The sequence below is a fragment of the Abramis brama genome (assembly GCF_963993115.1).
Source record: "Abramis brama genome assembly, chromosome: 16".
NCBI classification, from domain to species: domain Eukaryota; kingdom Metazoa; phylum Chordata; class Actinopteri; order Cypriniformes; family Leuciscidae; genus Abramis; species Abramis brama.
This window is the reverse complement of record NC_139978.1, coordinates 9268680-9290983: the sequence shown is the minus strand read 5'-3', so window position 1 is coordinate 9290983 and position 22304 is coordinate 9268680. Positions and strand designations below refer to the sequence as shown.

The window sequence follows — 22304 nt, the reverse complement described above, 5'->3', positions numbered from 1 at the left end:
TTGGTGGTACAAGCTACAGATCAGCCACTGTGCTGAAAAAAAGTGTACAGCAATGAAGGGGTGACACTCTAAAACATCAAGAGTGCAAAAAAGACACCCTCCCCCCCACACACACACACCCACACACACAAACACACACACACAGAGAGAGAAATGAACTGGTAAGACTGAAACAGCAAATTTTGCCCCAAACTATATAAAAATTATATAATCATAATAACTCCAAAACTATAGCAAGGAGAGTCAAAAGGTAGGTATCGTTTGAAAGAACTCTTTTTAAATTTTTTGAAAATATAAATTACATTACATTTGGACATTGTCCTGCCAAGAAACGGCGGATAAAAGACAATATATATATATAATTTTTATTATGATTTTGCATATCTTTCTTATTTGTCATGGAATAACTCAGGAAGGAAATAAGGTAGGAGGAAAATTCTTTTTTAGTGAAGTCCCCCTACATGTTAGCTGCATCTGGATAAAAAAAAAAATAATTTTTGGATAAAGGAATCAAAAATTACAGCATTTTGAAAAGAGATAGCCTTTTTGTACAGTCTTTGACACCCCCTCATGGGCAATTTTTTCTCCATGAAGAATATCTTGTCATAAAAGCAATAGATTATGTTAATTTTGGGCTCATTTTAATTGTAATAATATGCTGTAAAAAATGAAGTGCCATTTTCAATTATCTGAGAATGTTTCATGAGCTGTATGATGTTTTTGACACATTGCAGTACATTATTTTATAGATTATGAAAAAAAATAAATTCTATTTATCAGCAAATAACTCAGCAATACTTAAGAGTTTTTCAAAGTGGATACATTCACTGTAAAGTTCAGACTTCAAGCTTTCAAATGACATCAACTTTGTGTTAATCAAGGCAAGATTTTTGAAAAATATGGTAATGAATATTTTCGCAGCTAGGTGGCGCCTGCTGGCGGTACACTTGGTTTTAGAGGGATTACTCAGCACTCGTTAGGAATTAATAAATGTAATTAGATGCATTAAAAATCTTGAGATCCTAAGCTTTAAAATGATATATAATTTGTGTTGTTCCATTCAGTGGTTGCTTAGTAATAAATTGTTTTCTTTCCGAATGGGAATAAATCAAATAAATAAATAAAAAAGCTATAGGCCGCCTATAGGCGGTTATAGGACATGACACAAATTAATAAATTTTGAAGCCACTAGGTGGCGCTCTTCTCACTTGAAAAATTTTTTTTTTTAGGCCTGCACTCTAATTTGATGTGAAATGTTGCATTTATTGAAAAATAAAATAAAATAAAAATATATATATTAATTCTAATGGAAAAAATAGCTCATAAAAATTATATAATTAATGCAAAGTATCATAAAAAATGCTAAAAATTCTAAATAATAATCAGAAAACATTATAGAACAAAAATATATTTGATTGGTTATCCTGGGAAAAAGTAAAGTAAAATTTTAAGGCTTCGCCCGTTTTCGGGCGGGAGGAAGCTAAGTGTGACTATTTTACGAAGAAGCCCAGAGGGTTAAGCAGGGGAACCTTCCGTGCCATGCATGATTTCAAACCATGACGTCTTAGTGTATTACCAACAGTAACCTTGGAGACGGTGGTCCCAGCTCTTTTCAGGTCATTGACCAGCTCCTCCCGTGTAGTTCTGGGCTCATTTCTCACCTTTCTTAGGATCATTGAGACCCCACAAGGTGAGATCTTGCATGGAGCCCCAGTCCGAGGGAGATTGACAGTCATGTTTAGCTTCTTCCATTTTCTAATGATTGCTCCAACAGTGGACCTTTTTTCACCAAGCTGCTTGGCAATTTCCCCGTAGCCCTTTCCAGCCTTGTGGAGGTGTACAATTTTGTCTCTAGTGTCTTTGGACAGCTCTTTGGTCTTGGCCATGTTAGTAGTTGGATTCTTACTGATTGTATGGGGTGGACAGGTGTCTTTATGCAGCTAACAACCTCAAACAGGTGCATCTAATTTAGGATAATAAATGGAGTGGATGTGGACATTTTAAAGGCAGACTAACAGGTCTTTGAGGGTCAGGATTCTAGCTGATAGACAGGTGTTCAAATACTTATTTGCAGCTGTATCATACAAATAAATAGTTAAAACATCATATATTGTGATTTCTGGATATTTTTTTTTTAGATTATGTCTCTCACAGTGGACATGCACCTACGATGACAATTTCAGACCCCTCCATGATTTCCAAGTGGGAGAACTTGCAAAATAGCAGGGTGTTCAAATACTTATTTTCCTCACTGTATGTATATATATATATATATATATATATATATATATATATATATATATATGTATGTATATATATGTATATATATGTATATGTATATATATATGTATATATATATATATATATATATATATATATATATATATATATATATGATACGAATGATCTTCTGTATTTAGATCTACCTATATTGTATTTATAGTGTTGTGAGCACATATTTGTGAAACCTTTTACGGGTAAATAACGTAGAGTACAAAGATTTCCTTTTAAGGGTATTGCCCCAGTGACAAACTGTTGAACCTCTAAATGTAAAAATGTGTTACTTCTTTATTCTGAGTGTTAATGTCTTTATGATGACTTGCAATGCTTTTGGGAAACGCACGTTTGAATGATACGAGAGAGAGTGTGTCAGTGTTGAGATACGAGAGATATGAAAGACGCGCCAGCCCCAAATACCTGGATGAGCGGTTATTGTAGAGTGTAGCTAGATAGTCACATTTTTGGGTAATAACTGACCTTGGAATGTTGCGACTGATCAATCAGAATTAAGTATTTCAGACAGCCATGTAAAATAAAGTCCAAGAAACCATCTAAAACAACCTAGTAACTGTATCGAAAGGCTATAGCAACCACCTAGAACACCATAGTTGTAGAGGTGTTTTTTTTATTTTTTATGGTCAAGTGGTTCAAAAATCTAGTTTTTAGGTGAAGGTGTCAATGCAAATTGGAGTTTACTAGAATAATACAGTATAAATGTGCTACCACATCATTTGTTTCTTGCACAGACGCACCCTGAACTCCTGGCATTGCTACGTTCAGAAGACAAAATTAACACGTTTGAGCACCAGAGTCCCATGGGTGCTTTCCAGACGGATGTTAGCAGGTAGGTGGAGCAAAAAAAAAAAAACTCCTCCAGACAGCACTGACAGCATTCAGTAACAGCCCCTGACGCTTACGGCACTTTGCCTATGGTCTTTTCATAACTTAGATGAGGGGAGTCTGCTGAGGTTAGAGACTGGGGCTGCGTTTAACTTTATGTTTAGACATACACTCGCAAACTTCCCTAAGCACTTCCCCTCAGGGGAATCCCTACCGCCATTTAGAAGTGCGTTCAACTTCATCAAGTGGGCTAGGGAAGTTTATTTGGACAGATTCTCGAACCCTCAATTTTGGCTGAGAGAGCGAGTCTACTCGATATGTAGTACACTTCAGGCAGATCCATAATGCAACAGGATTTTGACGTCTCACTTAATTTACCCCCCACCCCACACAAATCTAGTGTATGATAGTTATTTTGACATTTAACCGCATTGTGTAGCTACCTTAAGCTGACTGTTTTTACATAGTTACAGTTTATTGTATTGTTATTATTTTCATTTGTGTATTTTTTTATATGTAATATAAATAAATATATGAATATATTCATATTTAATATTTATTTGTATCTAATTTTTTATCAACTCAAGCATACATACAGGCCTATAGAATGGTGCGTAAACAAATTTATAAGGAAAAAAAACTATAAATAATAAATCAGCTCCATATCAGATTCCAAGTGATGAAGGCCTTACACATTGCAAGGGTTCTGCCAGTAGTGGGCACATTGCAGCGTAAGCAATGACGTACATCTGAGTGAATAAGACGGAGGGAAGTTAGCGAGGGAAGTGCATAAAAAATTGGACTTATTGCTGTTGTTGAAATCTGTGCAGTAAACTTCAGGAAGTGGAGAGATGTCACAAGAAGGATGCAGGAAACAAGGAGATGTCTGGAGAGAGTGTGCCATCTGCAGGATAAAAGTAGAATACAGACTAGATTTACAATATGGCGTCAAAGCGCTTGGCAAAGGAAAGAGTTAAGAAGAGTATGGGAGAATTTACAAAGAGCTCAACTCTCAGGGTAAGTCAAGCTTGTTTTCCTGTGCTTCATTTGCATTGTGGCTGTTACACTCAAATGAGATGTTGAAAAGCTTGCACTTTATACAAATAATCAATAAAGTTACAAACACTTTTTTGAAATGTTGTCAATTGTTCATAAAAGTGTTAGTGAAAGAGTTTATCTTTCAGAAAATGTTATTTACCAACATCAGGAGGTCAAATTTAATATTATCTGAGCTATTTTGTTTTATATTCATTTTAAATGACCATGTTTATATGATCCATAGAATTTAAAAGACCTTGAAAGAGGACAAACTGCTCTTGCTAAGGGCGGTTTATATCCCTGGACACTTGAATCTGAGGGCAGATGTCGAGGCAGGGGCTGAGGACCAGGGGACTCCACCCAGATGTGGTTGAGTTGATTTGGCAGAGGCACCGTCCTCTGGTTTGCCCTACTGATGTGAAAGAGCTAGCCCGAGTTTAGTCCGAATCCACTTTTGCTAGTTTAACAACGGTAAAAATGGTCTAAAAGGGTTGTCCGTATTCTCTTAATGAGTAATGGGTGTGTTTTGGGCGTAACGTGCAATAAACCAATCAGAGTCTCATCTCCTATTCCCTTTAAAAGCCAGTTGCCTATAGGTGCATATTACTAATGCGCTCTTTAAATAACAAAAAAAAAATTGCGCCATGGACTTTAGACCGGGTTTCATTTGGTCAATGGTGCAGTCTATTTCAGTTGCCTCAAAATAGCAACGCGCCAACAATGCGTCTGAACACACCTCGTTTTCAGACCAGCGCGCCCATGGGTGCAAATACGCACAAATGTATTTGCTATTTAAACAACGTAGCACAGGATGTAAAAATGATAACTGCGGTGGGCTGAAACTAGCAAAAAAACACTTGCCTGGCGCTGCATTGCACCGGGTGTATGATAGGGCCTCTAGTGTTTATCCTGGAAGGCTCTCCGTGGGAGATTCTGACCAGGAGGGACTTTTTCTTTCCGACCCGAGATTTGGAACCGGTGGGTCTGGCCCCTGAGGGGGATCAGCTCCTAGAATCTGGTCTCTCAAAGTAGGTTGTTGAAGCCATTTTTAATGCTAGAGCTCCCTCTACAAGGAAATTGTGTTGGTCATTCCTGGTTGGTTCACTGCTTGTGTTCCTACAGGAGCATCTTTCAGCAGGGTTGGCCCTTGCTACACTTAAATTTTACATGGCTGCTATTTCGGCTTGCCACATTCACATTGATGGAGATTCCCCTGGTATCTCATTTTTTGCACGGCAAGAGACAGCTGAGGCCTACCTGGGAACTTGCTATAGTCTTAGAGGGCCACCAAAAAAACAAAAATGTACTTACCCCAAACTTTTGAACACTAGTTTATTTATAGGGTGTTGCTATGTGGTTGCTAAACTTCATTGATGTTGTGGCACTGATTCTCTGTGTGCTTATGGCAGGTGTTTATCAGCGTGGAGATCACTGGTTCAGCGCAGTGCATTGCTTCTGCATTACTGTTATCGCAGAAAGGCTCTGACACTCAAGACATGCTTACAGCAGTGGAGCAGATCTCTACAGCTACACTGTCTTCAAAAGGATTTCCTCATCCACCAGTTTCATACAAGACAGAAAAACACAGGTTAGGTCATTTTACGAGTATAATTATGTGTTTAATTATTATGTAAGCTATCTGTGATATACACTATCTTTCAAAAGTTTAAGGTTAGTTCGATTTGAAAGAAGTCCTCTTATGCTCACCAAGGCTGCATTTATTTGATACAAATACAGTAAACAGTAATATTGTGATCTATTATTACAACTTAAAATAATAATAATTTGAATATTCACCAGCCATTACTCCAGTCTTCAATGTTACATGATAATGATTCTTCAGAGATCATCCTAATATGCTGATTTGATCTGTGAGAAGAAACAGTTCTTATTATTACCAATGTTGAAAATCTGTTTGGATTTTAGGTTGTACGATGGAAGTGTTCAAATGGAAAACACGATTTTCAGCGCAAGAACTATCATCCATGCTACTACTCCACAACACTTTTCATAAGTGGACAGAGATATTAGTGAAACAGCAGTTGGCACAGTATGCTAAACTCCTCTTTTTCTCTTTCTCTGTAACTATATTTCTCTCTCTACCTTTCCCTGCTCAATTTTTAAATTTCTCTTTGAGATCTCACAGATCAGCTCAAGATCGAGCTGTTCAGCGGGCTGTTCTTCTGGAGTGGTACAGACACACTCAGGCTGTTTTCTCTGATGCAGTTCTGCTCTTCACAGCCAAACTGGCTCATCTTCATCCATCCTCATCTTCCTCACCCTGCTCTGTATCCACTGCTGTACCTCAGGTACAAGACTCAGTGCTAACAAGCTGCCTATTGCGTGGATTTTTGTTTTGTTTTGTTTAAATTAGCATTTTTCCAGCTAGCAGACCCAGACCATAGCAGAACTTTTAAAACCTAGACCAAGACTTTTTAAATCAGACTGGAGGTCTCAAAAGCACCACAGTACTGCTAATATTGTAGTATATTGACAAAAAAGGTGATTGATTTGTCAAAAGTTTTGCTCTTTAGCTGAGGAACATGCTGTAGGTAATCAGTTGGAAAAGTATAGGTTTTGTATTCTCAATAAGCATATTGTGATTTATTTATTTATTTTTCATGATTTTTTATTTTTTTTTTATCATCATGAATGTTTAATCATTCAATCAGGGTTCTCTGGTAAAATGTAAAAACTGCACAGCAGAAGATGATAGTTTGGAGCGAAGTGTGTTGACACACAGAGAGCAACACTGCCCTCTACAGGCCACAGAATCACAGCACAGCCACATGTCATGGGCCGTATCAGAGGAGCACAGATCTCTGCAGTCATTTATCAGGTTAGCTACACAATTTTATTTTAATTTTGCAATAATTTTAATACAAAGTTTAAATTAAAGACTTCTATTGGTTCTTTGGTTTCATTCTACTTTGGTTCTTTTTCCCTGCAGTAAAATCTCTGAGGAATATGAAGACCCAGGAGATGAGAGAATGGCTTATAGTTGTTTCTGGGGCTCCTATGATCACTGCAGACTTTGCAGATCAAAGGTGGTATTGTTCAATCAATCAATTGCAATTTATATTGTTTATACATAAATCTTTTGTTTATAATATTTCCTTGATATTTAACATGCACTTTTTGTATTAAATCTAGTAATATTTATTTATTTTAGCTTTACCATTAAAGCTATCTAAACCGCTAAATTTACTTGAGAAACAAAATTGCAGTTTAATATTAAGAGTTTAGATTTGAATGGCTTTTTATTCTTTGTTATAACTTGAGTAATGATTCTTTCCACCGAAATGTTAATCATTTTACAGGATCCCATAATATGAATCATGTTTTTGGATCATTCTGGTGGTAAATTTACATTTAAAACTGCATAGTATAATGGTTCTGATCAGCTTTGCTTCTGCTGTTGTATTATTAATAGTACGGGACCAAACTGAGTCAATTCAGCATTCAGTTCTATTCATTTAAATCTGCTACTTTTTCATTCTTCCTTAGGTTGTGCTACTAAGAGCCCTCGGCAGGATGATGCATCCTGATCTGAGTCTGCCTTTTTCCCAGTGGAGGAGTCTAGTGCACACTAACAGAGAGATGAGACTACAGGGGGATCTCTGTAGAAAAAGAAGGAGATGTAAAGACCTGACTGTGGCATTCAGGGTGTGGAGAGCTCATACACAAATACACTGCAGGGCTGTCCGGCACTGGGTAAATTAATTATTAATCAACAAAATCATTTATATTGGTCCACTGGCAGAAATGCTGTTTCATAGTAACTATGCCAACTTTGAAAAAAATGGCTTCACAATGGTAAAAATTGGTGTTTTATGTTTTCACACATTGTTCCCTTTCGAAGTGGAACTTGAACACGGCGTCATGTATAATAATAATAATAATAATAATAATAATGGCACGTGGGAGCAAGAGTTTTCGACAGTGTGTTCCTCCATGTATACACTTTCTTACACCCGAGGACTCTCAAGGGAGCTGGATGTGCAACTGTGACAAGTTCACAGTAAGAAGGCTCCATTCACGTTTGTCAATCTTTTCGAGGGGAGAGGGACAATCGCATGCGCCTCATGGGTCAAGGCCTGCAGCTGCTGAGGCAGTGCGGCATCTACACTCATGGGGTTCGCAGGTTGAACTGGCTGAGGAGTTTTGGGATGCAGTAACTATTAGTATTTTCCAGACCCCTCAAGCTTGCTCAAGCGATCTGCTCGATCCAGAGGCTCTGCGGATTCCTCTGATCCAGCAGAAAGCATGTTGCTGGCAACCTCCAGTTCTGAGGAACTGAATGTGGTTGGGGAAGAACATGTTGATGTTTCAGTTGAATCTGCTCCTCCCACCAGCCCTGCAAACGTGGAATTATTGGATGTGATTGCCCACACCACGCACAGGTTAAATTTGGCCTGGTCACGTGAGAAATGGGAAGTCGCTGATGGTTGTTTGGACAAGCGCTTTCTAGTGGGCCCTTAGCAAGGGTGCGCAAGCTTCCAATGGTTCCAAAAGGTTTGAACCGAGGTAATCAGTGCATTGGATAGCTGAATGCATGTCCCCGTCCTTGCATATCTCTTTCACGTAAGAAGGTACTTTGTCTGGTATTAGGAGCAGCCCTGAAGGTTGTAGCCTGTGATGCTGGTTTGGGAAGTCAGCATTTTGCATGCTACCTTTGAGGAACTGCTCTAATGTTCCTTAGGATAGAGCAAACGGGATGGGTTTACTATAATATAATTTTCCCCTCCTCTTCATTACCTCCCTCAACTTGTGGTGGTGACTGTGTTGGTGTTGCTCTCTTTGGAATGTGTTATCAAGACGCATTGACGAGCTAAGTCAGGATATGAGCCGTCCTCCGCCCTTTGCTCCCTGGTGGCACCCTCGGGTTGAAGCCTTGGTGATGAGAAGTTTTTGGGCCCACTATATTATGCTCTGCTTTCAGTTTCATTTTCTCCCTCTACAGCTAATAAAAGGGAATAGGCTTCCCCTTGAAGGAAGAGCAAGTTGAACAGAACTGTGGCATTCACATTTCCCTATGTTTTTTTTTTTATATCTACCTCCCTAACTATTACTACGTTCTGAAGTAGGGATTTTGCCTTCCTTTGGATAGGTGCTCTAATAAAACTAATTGATAGCTATAATGGGGTGTGTGCTACTCTTCCCAATGACATTTTTAAGTAGGGACTGAGCTCCCCTGCGGCAGGGTGGTAGGAGTTATTGGGCACATTGCATTATGCCCTGCTTTATTTCCCTCCCTTTTTGGCAAAGTACAGAAGTAGGCTTCCCTCTCGGAGGAGCAGCAGCCCTAAGCAGCCTTTCTTGCTCTTTGTGACAGTTGCTTTTAAGTACCATTAAGGTAGAGCAGGGTGAATAGAACCATGCTTCAATTACCACCCTCCCCAACTATTGTTGGGTTCTGAAGCAGAGATATCGCTCCTCTTTAAATGGGTGTTTGACCATGGTGACAGTACTAATGAGTAGAGTAGTGTTTTGCTTGTGGGGATCCCTCCCTGTTATCTGCCATGAAATACATGTTGTGTATCTTTATTAAAGGCAGGGTGATAGGATTAGTGGACGGAACTACTATGGACAGTTCTCAAGATTTTCATCTGTTTCGTTGATTTCCCTCTCCAATTAATGTTGAACCCATGAGGTAGGGATATCAATCCCCTTTGGGAGGATGCTCTACTATGGTCAATGCTAATGATGGGAGGAAGTTTGCCTGAGGGTGTCCCTCCTTGTTATCTGTCACATACCATGGCCTGGTGCCAAATAGACTTGAGGCGCTAGCTGTAGCTGACCTCAGAGTACCTTTACTCAAGGCATGGTATGAGCTGCTCTTCCCCAGTTGCATTGTTGTCGTTAAGTAAGGCCTAGCTCCCCTTCAAATTCCTTGGGTCTAGAGTCTATGTAATGAAGATTACTGGGCACACTGCATTATGCCTTGCTTCATTTCCCTCCATCCAATAATTCCACATTTGTAGGGCTGGTGGGAGGAGCAGATTCAACTGAAACATCAACATGTTCTTCCCCAACCACATTCAGTTCCTCAGAACTGGAGGTTGCCAGCAACATGCTTTCTGCTGGATCAGAGGAATCCGCAGAGCCTCTGGATCCAGCATTTGCCATGCTACCTTTCTTCAGCTGCCCTCATGATACCAATGAGGTAGAGTAGAGTTTTGATAGGTATTCCAAGATTCCTCAGTTTTGTTTATTCCCTCCCCAACTATATTGTTATGGCAGCACTCTGATCAGATGAGTTCATAGAAGTGTTTCCTGGAGAAAATCTTTGCTCTCCCCTGTGACTGTAGAGCTTAAGCTCCCCTGCAGTTTCCCAATAGGTTGAGTTGTGATGGCGAGAGCCTTTGCACTATGTCCCTCGTGTTTTAATTCTTTCTGATGAAGAGAGGGTTATATTCCCGACCTTGGAAGTAGTGGTAGACCGAAGATTGTAGTTGAGTACTCTGTTTGGTAACACTCCCTAGCCGCTTTAAGCATTGACATAACCAGCAATTATTAGAGCTTTTGTTTGCTTTTGGTGCACTTAAGTTTTTTTTTTACCTGCCCTGCAAGGAAGGGAGGGAGGTTGTAAAGGCCAGGACTGCCCTTGCAATAGAGCAGTGGTTTTCAATTCCAGTCCTCGGGACCCGCTGCTCTGCACATTTTGTATGTCTCCCTTATTTAACACACCTGAACCAGATCATCAGCTCATTAGGAGAGACTCCATGAACTGAACTGAGTGTGTCAGATAAGAGAGACATACAAAATGTGCAGAGCAAGGGGTCCCGAGGACTGGAATTGAGAACCACTGCAATAGAGCACAGAAGCTGATATACCTTCTCATGCTATAAGAGAAATTGAGCTGAGGGAGGGGCTCCATTAAGCAGGCTATGAGTCACATTTGTGCCCTGGGGGTTGAAGCCCTTGACTCCAGCTAGGTGTTCTGTAGAGTCAATCTATTCTATGCCCACTAAGGATTGCCTCAGGTTGCCTGCACGTCTCCTTCAGACAAAAGTAGATTAAGTATTTTGCAGGCACCCTCTTATACTCATGGGCTCTCTGCTCATAGACTGCCGTCAGCCAATAAAATGACATGTTTGGTATATGTTCAGACACCAGTGGTGCTGAGGGCGTTTCCCATAGCGTCAACTCCAGAACTCTAGGGTACCCTTCTTAGGGAACCATGGTTACATTTGTAACCTGATACGTTTTCTTTAAGCCAAAGCCATAGTTAATATATCTAAAATAGTTCACCCAAAAATGAGTATTCCGTAAATATTTAGTAACCTCCATGTTGTTCCAATTATGTATAACTGTCTTTCTTCTGTGGAAACCAAAGTAGATATTATGCAATATATAGTCTTGGTTCTTTTTCATGCAGTGACCGGAAAAAAGGTCAAGATCCAAAACTGATATGTATATAATATAAAGTGGTCCATACATATATTTGACGTCTTCAGAAGCTTTGTGCAACTCGTCTTAACATGCTATATTTGATTGTGAAAATAAAAAATGGTATGTGAAGCAGTGGAGGAAAAGATTTTAACAACAACCATTTGATTTGTCCCTGACACAAAGCTATATTGTATGACATCAGAAGAATAACAATTTAACTAATGAGTCATATAGCCTACTTTTATGATACGTGTATGATGTTTTTATTATAGTTTGAGCTTAACAGCCCCAGTTTCCACCCTCTTTAAATGTATCATACAAAAACACCTTTTTCACGGAAGAGAAAAGTAATTTGGGTTTGGTAGAAAATGAACAAAATTTTAAATCTGGGTGAACTAAGTATTAAACTATGTTGATGAGCAATGAGAAAAGTAAGTTTGTTGATTTTTGTACACATTTTTATTTTATTTTTTTAAACAGGAGAGAAGGGTGATTTTTCACACTGTCATTCAATGGAAAATAATGGTTTGGCAGAGATGCAGGAAACGCATGTTGGAACAGCACGCGACGCTTACCCATGACACCAATCTACTCAGACACTGCTTCTGTACATGGACCAGAATGGTAAAAAAAAAAAAAATTAAATGTATGTTATGAATCTGCCCTAGTTACTCTAAATATCATTATAGTCAGAAAAACTCCATCAGCATTGGGAGGATTGTTATTTTATTTCCTTTTAGATTTAAAGCAGTGGTTCTCAACCTTTTTTTACCCCAGGCCCCGAGAAAGAAAAAAAGATTTTTTTTTTTTTTTTTTTTAAACCATTATTAATATAAAATACCATAAACAATTCTCCAATAATGGGATTTTTTTTTTCCATTTTAGCCTCTCTTTAAAACCTTCTATTTTATCAATAAAATCATAATATGCGCATATTGGCCCTCATTTATCATTCTTGCGTAGAAACGGGCATATATGTTGGCGTAAGATTATGCTTACACTCCTCTCACCGCCTGATTTATGAAGCTGTGCGTACCTTTGAAATCCAGGTGTACGCAATACCTGCCTTTAATGACAAGACAAGGACGATGTAGCTGTTGTGGAAAAAAACTAATAAAGAATACCAGTCACAGCAGCAATCGTTCTCCCCTCTGCCATGTTTTATGGCATGCCCAACTTGGGAACTTGCATATCAAAATGATCCCAGAGTTCCCCAGTGGTAAATACAAATCGAGAGGTTCATGTCCAATTTTTAACTAGGAAACTCGTATTTATGATAATTCTGATAGCATGTGATGGCAGCATTAATACATGTTCTTATTCAAGTCCTTTTGAGGAAAATCAGTTCACTTGATGGCCACCATGGTAATGGGCCCAGGCTTATTTTCTGTATAGCTACACAGCTCATCTACTTGAATGGGGAATGATTGATTCAAATTAATGATAGATTACATTTTAAGAAATATTTCTCAAATTAGAAACAAAATTTGGCAAAAAAATATAAGATACATTTTGTTTCTTTAGCTTAAATCATTCTAACAACCTGTCTTTTGTCAATATTAGAGAAGTAAAATAAGTTGTGAATGTTTAATGTTGATAAATCATATTTAAATCATGTATGCGTGTTATAGGCCGCGGGGCCGCACTGCGAGCAGCAGACGTGTGCTGTTGAACAGATGGAGAGCAAAGCAGAGAGACACAGACTGAACTTGAGCTTCTCCACATGGGTGACATGTGTAAGCCAGCAGCAGAGTGCCAAAGCCGTTTATATTCGCACATTACAGAACAGGTACACGTCATATCTGTGACAGCCTGAATGTATTTTTGGCTGTTTTATGGTGGTTATCAGATGTCACTATCATGTTTTAGAGCAGTTGTGTTTAATTTATGCACCACTACCATTGCACATATTGGTGATCAGACTGATTAATCAACCAATATTTTACTTTTACAATATCAACAACCATGGCTGTATAAAAAAAAAAAGTATAAAAATATGAAAATAATTTAATAGGGAAATTTCAGTAAATATTGTATAAAACAAGCAGGGTTATTGTTTACTACAACTAAAGCAGTAAAAAAAAAAAGGCAAAATTTCCCATTTTCGTTTAGTTGAAGTACTACAATAACTAAAAGTAAATAATTTAAAACTTAAACATTATATAGACATATTTTTTAAAAACTAATAAAAATGACAAAACAACGTAATTATTACAACTTTATCTGAAATAAAAATGAGAACAAAATGTAAAAAATAAAAGATCATTCAAAATATTAACAAAAACTACATTAGTGTGTTAATGATATACTAAACAAGTGTTTATATTATTATTATTTATTAACCCTTTCATGCATGAATTATGATAACCTCTGTCAGGATTTTTTTTCCTATGTGTTTTTATTGCTCTTAGGGCATGAAAAACAAGAATTGATTTTTATTTTATTTTTTTACACATTTTTCAAAGAGATCTTCAGATGTCCACTTGAGTGGACAGCATGCGGTTGGTTAAACTTAAGATATGATATATTAAATATAAGACAATAATCAAACACATAAAGTATGTGAATTTAACAAACTAATCAATACAATTATATCAAATCATGTGAAAACTATAAAATATATACAAAAAATATAAATGCAAAATATTGCAAAGGCTTCATACAACTTCATACAAGTTGCACTTCGCGTATCTTTGATATCAGAACATGAGGACGTGATTCCATCAGAATTTTCTACAGTCTGTCAAGGTACAACTGTGGAAACCACTCAGATGCTCCCTCCAGTGCACCAGAGTATGGAGATTTACCCTTATTAGCTGATAATTCTGATTATGTTCAAGATGGACATGCACATTTCTATCATAGCCCTCCTCTGAGAAAACCTAGCGATACGTTTTTTTCAATCTCATCTGAAATGATCAGTGTTGGGGGTAATGCATTACAAGTAACATGCATAACACATTCAGATTACTTTTTTGATGTTACAAGTAAAGTAATGTGTTACAAGTAACATGCATTACCTAATCAGATTACTTTTTTATCTAACAAGTAATTAACTACAAGTAATGTGCATTACCTAATCAGATTACTTTTTGATGTAACGAGTAAAGAAACGCATTACAAGTAACATGCATTACGTAATCAGATTACTTTGTGATGTTATGAGTAAAGAAACGCATTACAATAACGCACATTACATACCGGTAATCAGATTACTTTTTGATGTTATGAGTAAGGAAACGCATTACAAGTAACATGCATTACGTAATCAGATTACTTTTTGATGTTATGAGAAAAAAACGCATTACAATAACATGCATTACGAAATCAGATTACTTTTTGATCTAACAAGTAAAGTAATGCATTACAAGTGTCATACATTATGTAATCACATGACTTTTTTCGATGTCAATGAAAATTACATTCTAATAATACAAGTACATTTATTTACAGTAAAAAAAGTCACTGCAGATTAAGTTTTAAATTTCAAAAACAATATTCACATTATAATTATGAATTGTAGCTGAAATATAGCAATTGATGCATGACGTCCACTACAGTGGACATGTGATTAATCAGAGTTTTCTCTCAATCTAAAATCAAAACTTGGAAAATTTTACTGCGATATGACTCATTAGATATTGCTTGATGCTGCAATATTTTTTTTACCTACAAGAGTCTCCTAGGATAGAAGGAATGGGTGGATATTCCGGAGCAACTTGGCATGTCTGACTGACCCTTGGCCATCTTGGTTTGGAGGGGGAAAAAATCGAAACACAAAGGCTTGCCACTTGGTTGCAATTTATAGGATGATGCACCAGGGTCCAATGAAGAGGCTGATGTGCAATTTTGCCATAAAAACCCGTGCAAATTCAAGAAAATGCTTTTTTAATAGCTGTCCACTGTAGTGACCACTATGCGTGAAAGGGTTAATATATTATTAATAAATACATTGGTCATTGAAATGGTCAACCACTTGTTTTAACCTTAAATTATATATTTTGCTTAGTTTTATCTGTCTGCAACATGGAACATGATGTGAAACTCAATGTGAAGTGCATGTTAATGATAGTGTGTGTTGGTGTGTGTCTGTTTCTGTATGTTTAAGAGTGTTTGGGGCATGGTTAAGGTGTGTGCAGGTCTGCAAGCAGAGGCAGACATCAGCTCTGTTCTTTTCACACTACAGACTCTTGCGTGTCTGTTTCTGTCAGTGGAGAATCATCTGTGCTCAGCAGCGGCTCGCCAACAGCAGTCTACAACACAGACTCCACCTAAGAGTCAAAGTCATCTTACAGCAGTGGAGAAAACATGAAAACTGTGAGTCAAAATCATCATTGAATTAAGCCATATTTGTATCATTGATTTTTTTTCTTGCTTTTCTGTTATACTGTAGTTTAAACATTTCCCTTAAAAGGCCTAGATATATTTAATATGTATATATAATGCAAAAAAGTATACATATTGCCTTATAATGAACATTGCAATGCAATATTGCAGTATATTGAGTGTATGCATTATAACATAACAAATAACTATTAATAAACCAATAAAAGCACATGCATGTTCTTGTGATTTAGATAGGGCCCATCGACAGGCTCTTCTGTGTGAGTATGATGAGAGGAGGAAGATTGTCATGAAGAGAAGAACATTTCTCTTGTGGAGCCAGACAGAGAAATATTTCAGAAGATCTCAGCATTATCACCAAAGAGTCTTAAAACACAGGTGTGTGTGTGTGTGTGTGTTTGTGTGGAAATGAGAAAAAGCACAGTGTGTGTATATGTATATATATATGTATATGGCTATGAGTGTGATATACATATTTTTGAACTTTCTAATCATCAAAGAATCCTGAAAAAAAGTATCCTAGTTTTCAAAAATTAATGAATTAATAAATAAAAAGTAAGCACCACAACTGTTTTCAACATTGATAATAATAAGAAATATTAGCATATAATAATGATTTATGAAGGATCATGTGACACTGAAGACTGGAGTAATGATGCTAAAAATTCAGCTTTGCATCACAGGAATAAATTACATTTTAAAACGCATTAAAATAGAAAACATTTATTTACAATTTCAATTGTATTTCACAATATTACTGTTCTTACTGGATTTTTTCTGATGAAATACTGTAAATGCAGAATTGGTCAGCATAAGATATATATAAACCAATAATGAGTGATTATTATCCAAATGTACTCAAGAATGTGTCACAACAGGTCAGAGGAGATGAATCAATCAAAACTAACTTTAGCTGGAAAATAACTTTATTAAAGAACCGCTATAAAGCCAAAACAATCTCTGTTACCTTAAATTATACGTTTATCTCCGTAAAGCTGCTTTGAAACAATCTACATTGTTAAAAGCGCTATATAAATGAAGATGACTTGACTTGACATGAAGAGCAGGCGATCTATTTGTAGCAATATTACTTTATTTTACACAGAAACAAAGGAGATAATTCAAATTTAAGGAATGTGACAGCTTTGTAAAACAAAGACGACACAAAACAAAGAGAGAACCAAACTGAGGGTTTAAGGGGGCGTTTACGCGACACCACTTTCTAAAAACTGAAAACTGTTTATGCGTTTTGGCAGTTCATTTGCACGACAACGGCATTTTTGAGGGCCTGAAAAAGCAAACGTTTCAAAACGGTTTAAAGTGCAAGTTTTTGAAAACAAATACATTCATTGTCTAAATGTAAACTACAAAAAAGCACATTTGTGAAAACAGTGACATCATGTGCATGTATATTACGTCTTTAGTCTACAGGCGCGTAGTGTTTCTTTACAAAGTGACATCGCCAACCACTGCCCTGCCATGAACAATACAGCGTTTTTAATCGTTTTCGTGGGAACGGTGATCGTTTGACAACAGTGTCGTCTGTACATGAAAAACACAATGGAAAAACTTTTCAGTTTTTAGTACATCGTTGATGTGTAAACGTATCCTAAATACACAAGACAAAGAGAACTGAACAAGAAACAGGTGGTGAACATAATCAGTAACTAAGGGAACAAATGAGAACATACTTAGAAACCATGACAACCAAGAAAACAAAAACTGAACAGGAAATGAAAAAACAGGAAAAAACGAACAAAATAATCTTCAAGCTAAGAATCTCTGAACACAAACAACCAAAACCAACACTGTATGTTTATTATTATCTATAATAATAATAATAGCCAAATGTTTTGGGACTGAATGTCAGTAAGGAAGTAAATAAGCACATAAGAAGGAAATAAATAAACAAATAAATTGAACAATTTTGATGGGGATTTTTGGGGGAAGTTGTTTTTCCCCAATAGCTGAATTGAACTATCGAGGTTGATTATGCCAGTATAAGCGCAAACATTATTAAATGCTGCTAAAAACCTTCAATAAAAAACATTCTATGGTGAAGTCATTCAAGATTCTGTTCTATTCTACCTCCAGATATTTCTCTCAGTGGCTTCATGAGTTCAGGCATCAGTCAGAGCTGCTGTGCACAAGCAGAGAACTGGAGGAGGTCAGGACGCAGAGAATACAGCAGAGAGCGTTCTGTCTCTGGCAGCTCAAAGAGCGACTTGTTGAGAGGAAGAGGGCTCAACTGGTGATGCATCGGTGGAGACAGCACATCTCACGAGCCAGAAAGCGGAGAAACATCACGCAGACGATGAAGAACATGTTCCTGTGTTGGAAAGCAGCTTTCAGACAGAGTGTCAGGAGCAGAGAACACTGTACACAGAGACAGCAGAGGAGGTGAGATTGGGACACCACAGGTGAATACAGTAAAAAATGTAATCCAATAGATAATACCATACTTCCGCCTGTTGATTACTTAATTTAAGAATTGCAAAATGGTTCTGAAGTTTAAATATGCAAGTGAAGCATTATCTAGATAAACATGCACTAATTTGCATGCATTTCTAGAACGTTGTATAAAGCCAGGTAAAAAAATCTTCTTCCATTTTGTTGACAAATTAAAGTTAAAGGTTTTACAGACAGGGTTTTGGAAATCTCTTTAAGAATCTAAAAATACTGTCAAGAGCCAGATGAAGAAAAAAATCACCATGTTATTAGGAATGTTATGTGAACAAACCCCTCCGTAAAAAAAACCGTCAGAATATAGATAGGAATGAAACTGAAAAGTTTAGTGTATGTAAGTGCTACATAAGTGGAGATTTCTGGCTCTGAAAGAAGGCTTATGGAAGCAAAATATCCCAAAATCTCAAAATAACCAGTGCATTTAAAAACAAAACAGATTTAGTCTATATAGTGTCTTGCCTTAAAGTGGTAGTTCACCCAAAAATGAATATTCTGTCATCATTTACCCTCATGTTATTCAATCCCATATGACTTTCTTTCTTCCATGAAACACAAAATGAAATATTTAGCAGAATGTCAAAGCTGCTGGTTTACAGATGAGAAAACAAACACACACACACACACACACACACACACACACAAACCTGCTAGCTAACAATGCATGTGATACCAACCTCTGCCACAACAAACTGGCAAAAGCCCCCCAAAATAATAATAAAAATTTCTGTGCTGTCATTTGTATTGCATTTGTATGCGCAATTGCCAGGCTTTTGGCTTTATCTGGACTTGTTCTCCATGTAGGGTTCTGCTGGAATGGTCCAGACACACAGTATCAGAGCAAAGACTGAGGTACAGAGAGGCCTGGTTCCAGTACAGCAGTGAGATGAGACTGTTGGCTGCTGTATACATGCAGTGGAGAAGAGCTCTGATCCAGGGTCAGCAGAAGAAGTGTACAATGGAGAGCCAGCTCATCATCTATCAGAGAAGAGCTTTACGTCGCTGGAGAACCGCTGCCACAGAATGTAGAGCGATTCAAACATTTAACAACAGATTACTTCACAAGGTTTGATTCAGTTCTTTAATTCATTTTTTATATTTTATCAGTCATTTGGCTGATTGATCTCATGTAATTTAAAAATGAGGTCTAGGAGATTGCAGTGTGTTGACCTATTTTATTTTATTTTTTATCATAACTTGAAATAAAGCTAATATTTACTCAAATAAAATGTAAAAGTAAAAAAAATAAAAATAATAATATTTAATTTTTTAGCTAGTTGCCAAGGCTTTCTTATTTTAATTTAGTTTAAGTGCTACAATGACTAAAACTAAAATAAAAATAAAAAAATGAAAAAAGATAAAAAATAAAATCTAATTTAAAATAATAACAAAAAAATATATAATAGTATATCAATTATAATAAAATAACACTGCATTCAAATGTAAAAAAGAGGGTCTCTAATTAAAAATAATTTATTATAAATTATATTACAAATATTTATTACAAATATTTAAAAATGAAGTTACAATTAATTAATTTATTATTATTATTTAAATAAATAAATAAAAAAGAATCCAGAAAATTCAAGTCTAGTCACCTTTATTTATATAGTGCTTTATACAATACAGATTGATTCAAAGCAATTTTACATTGATAAACAGGAAAATTATGAGCAGTGATGCTAAGTTCAATTCTGCTGTGAAGCAGCTCTAAAAAGACAATAGCGTCATTATTCAGTTGAAATCAGTTCAGTGTTCATTCAGTTTGGTTCAATATCCGTGTAAAGTTGATCAATTATGGAATGAGTTCAATTCAGCTATAAAGATGAGAAAACAGTGATGTCATCATCCAGCTCAATGCAGCTCTCGTCCAATAGTGTCAGTGCAGTCAAATCAATGATATTGCTGAATATTAAGTGCTTTAATTTATTTTAATTTTGTTTATTTACTTCTCTTTACAGTGGTTCAAGCATTGGACACATAGCAGGGATTTGTTGAAAGTAGCAGATATGTTTTGTGTGAAGAAGGAAAGAAGTGAAGCCCGGTTAGCTCTAAGGACGTGGTCACTATGGGCCAAAGGTAAACTGCTAGGCCTATTTCTACACCTTTGCCTTGCAGATACTATTTAATAATATAGAAATTATGAAGGGATACAGGCGATTGAATAAGCTGTATATTGTAATTAATATTTTTTTTTGGACACTCAAGCCACACATAAATACAGTGAGGAAAATAAGTATTTGAACACCCTGCTATTTTGCAAGTTCTCCCACTTAGAAATCATGGAGGGGTCTGAAATTGTCATCGTAGGTGCATGTCCACTGTGAGAGACATAATCAAAAAAAAAAAATCCAGAAATCACAATGTATGATTTTTTAACTATTTATTTGTATGATACAGCTGCAAATAAGTATTTGAACACCTGAGAAAATCAATGTTAATATTTGGTACAGTAGCCTTTGTTTGCAATTACAGAGGTCAAACGTTTCCTGTAGTTTTTCACCAGGTTTGCACACACTGCAGGAGGGATTTTGGCCCACTCCTCCACACAGATCTTCTCTAGATCAGTCAGGTTTCTGGGCTGTCGCTGAGAAACACAGAGTTTGAGCTCCCTCCAAAGATTCTCTATTGGGTTTAGGTCTGGAGACTGGCTAGGCCACGCCAGAACCTTGATATGCTTCTTACAGAGCCACTCCTTGGTTATCCTGGCTGTGTGCTTCGGGTCATTGTCATGTTGGAAGACCCAGCCTCGACCCATCTTCAATGCTCTAACTGAGGGAAGGAGGTTGTTCCCCAAAATCTCGCAATACATGGCCCCGGTCATCCTCTCCTTAATACAGTGCAGTCGCCCTGTCCCATGTGCAGAAAAACACCCCCAAAGCATGATGCTACCACCCCCATGCTTCACAGTAGGGATGGTGTTCTTGGGATGGTACTCATCATTCTTCTTCCTCCAAACACGTTTAGTGGAATTATGACCAAAAAGTTCTATTTTGGTCTCATCTGACCACATGACTTTCTCCCATGACTCCTCTGGATCATCCAAATGGTCATTGGCAAACTTAAGACGGGCCTTGACATGTGCTGGTTTAAGCAGGGGAACCTTCCGTGCCATGCATGATTTCAAACCATGACGTCTTAGTGTATTACCAACAGTAACCTTGGAAACGGTGGTCCCAGCTCTTTTCAGGTCATTGACCAGCTCCTCCCGTGTAGTTCAGGGCTGATTTCTCACCTTTCTTAGGATCATTGAGACCCCACGAGGTGAGATCTTGCATGGAGCCCCAGTCCGAGGGAGATTAACAGTCATGTTTAGCTTCTTCCATTTTCTAATGATTGCTCCAACAGTGGACCTTTTTTCACCAAGCTGCTTGGCAATTTCCCCGTAGCCCTTTCCAGCCTTGTGGAGGTGTACAATTTTGTCTCTAGTGTCTTTGGACAGCTCTTTGGTCTTGGCCATGTTAGTAGTTGGATTCTTACTGATTGTATGGGGTGGACAGGTGTCTTTATGCAGCTAATGACCTCAAACAGGTGCATCTAATTTAGGATAATAAATGGAGTGGAGGTGGACATTTTAAAGGCAGACTAACAGGTCTTTGAGGGTCAGAATTCTAGCTGATAGACAGGTGTTCAAATACTTATTTGCAGCTGTATCATACAAATAAATAGTTAAAAAATCATATATTGTGATTTCTGGATTTTTTTTTTTAGATTATGTCTCTCACAGTGGACATGCACCTACGATGACAATTTCAGACCCCTCCATGATTTCCAAGTGGGAGAACTTGCAAAATAGCAGGGTGTTCAAATACTTATTTTCCTCACTGTATGTCTGAGTGTCACAATATCAAACCATGTGACATCAAACAATAGATTAACTTATCAAAAATATTGTCACACTTTGTGGTTGTCAAATGGTAGCGGAAGGTGTTTATAGTTAATGT

The 22304-nt window shown here is 37.2% G+C and overlaps 1 protein-coding gene across 1 annotated transcript in view; it reads left to right on the top strand.

Annotated features, from left to right (window-relative positions):
- LOC311065674 (uncharacterized protein) overlaps positions 1 to 22304 on the top strand; it is a 39957-nt gene that overhangs the window by 6599 nt on the left and 11054 nt on the right. The window contains exons 7-21 of the mRNA XM_084086342.1: positions 3027 to 3124; positions 3951 to 4137; positions 5568 to 5746; positions 6085 to 6208; positions 6296 to 6467; positions 6831 to 6997; positions 7109 to 7205; positions 7666 to 7872; positions 12034 to 12177; positions 13185 to 13342; positions 15662 to 15870; positions 16131 to 16275; positions 17992 to 18297; positions 19165 to 19426; positions 20322 to 20439. Coding sequence (XP_083942468.1) covers positions 3027 to 3124; positions 3951 to 4137; positions 5568 to 5746; positions 6085 to 6208; positions 6296 to 6467; positions 6831 to 6997; positions 7109 to 7205; positions 7666 to 7872; positions 12034 to 12177; positions 13185 to 13342; positions 15662 to 15870; positions 16131 to 16275; positions 17992 to 18297; positions 19165 to 19426; positions 20322 to 20439 — 2573 coding nt within the window. The remainder of the gene's footprint in view (positions 1 to 3026; positions 3125 to 3950; positions 4138 to 5567; positions 5747 to 6084; positions 6209 to 6295; positions 6468 to 6830; positions 6998 to 7108; positions 7206 to 7665; positions 7873 to 12033; positions 12178 to 13184; positions 13343 to 15661; positions 15871 to 16130; positions 16276 to 17991; positions 18298 to 19164; positions 19427 to 20321; positions 20440 to 22304) is intronic.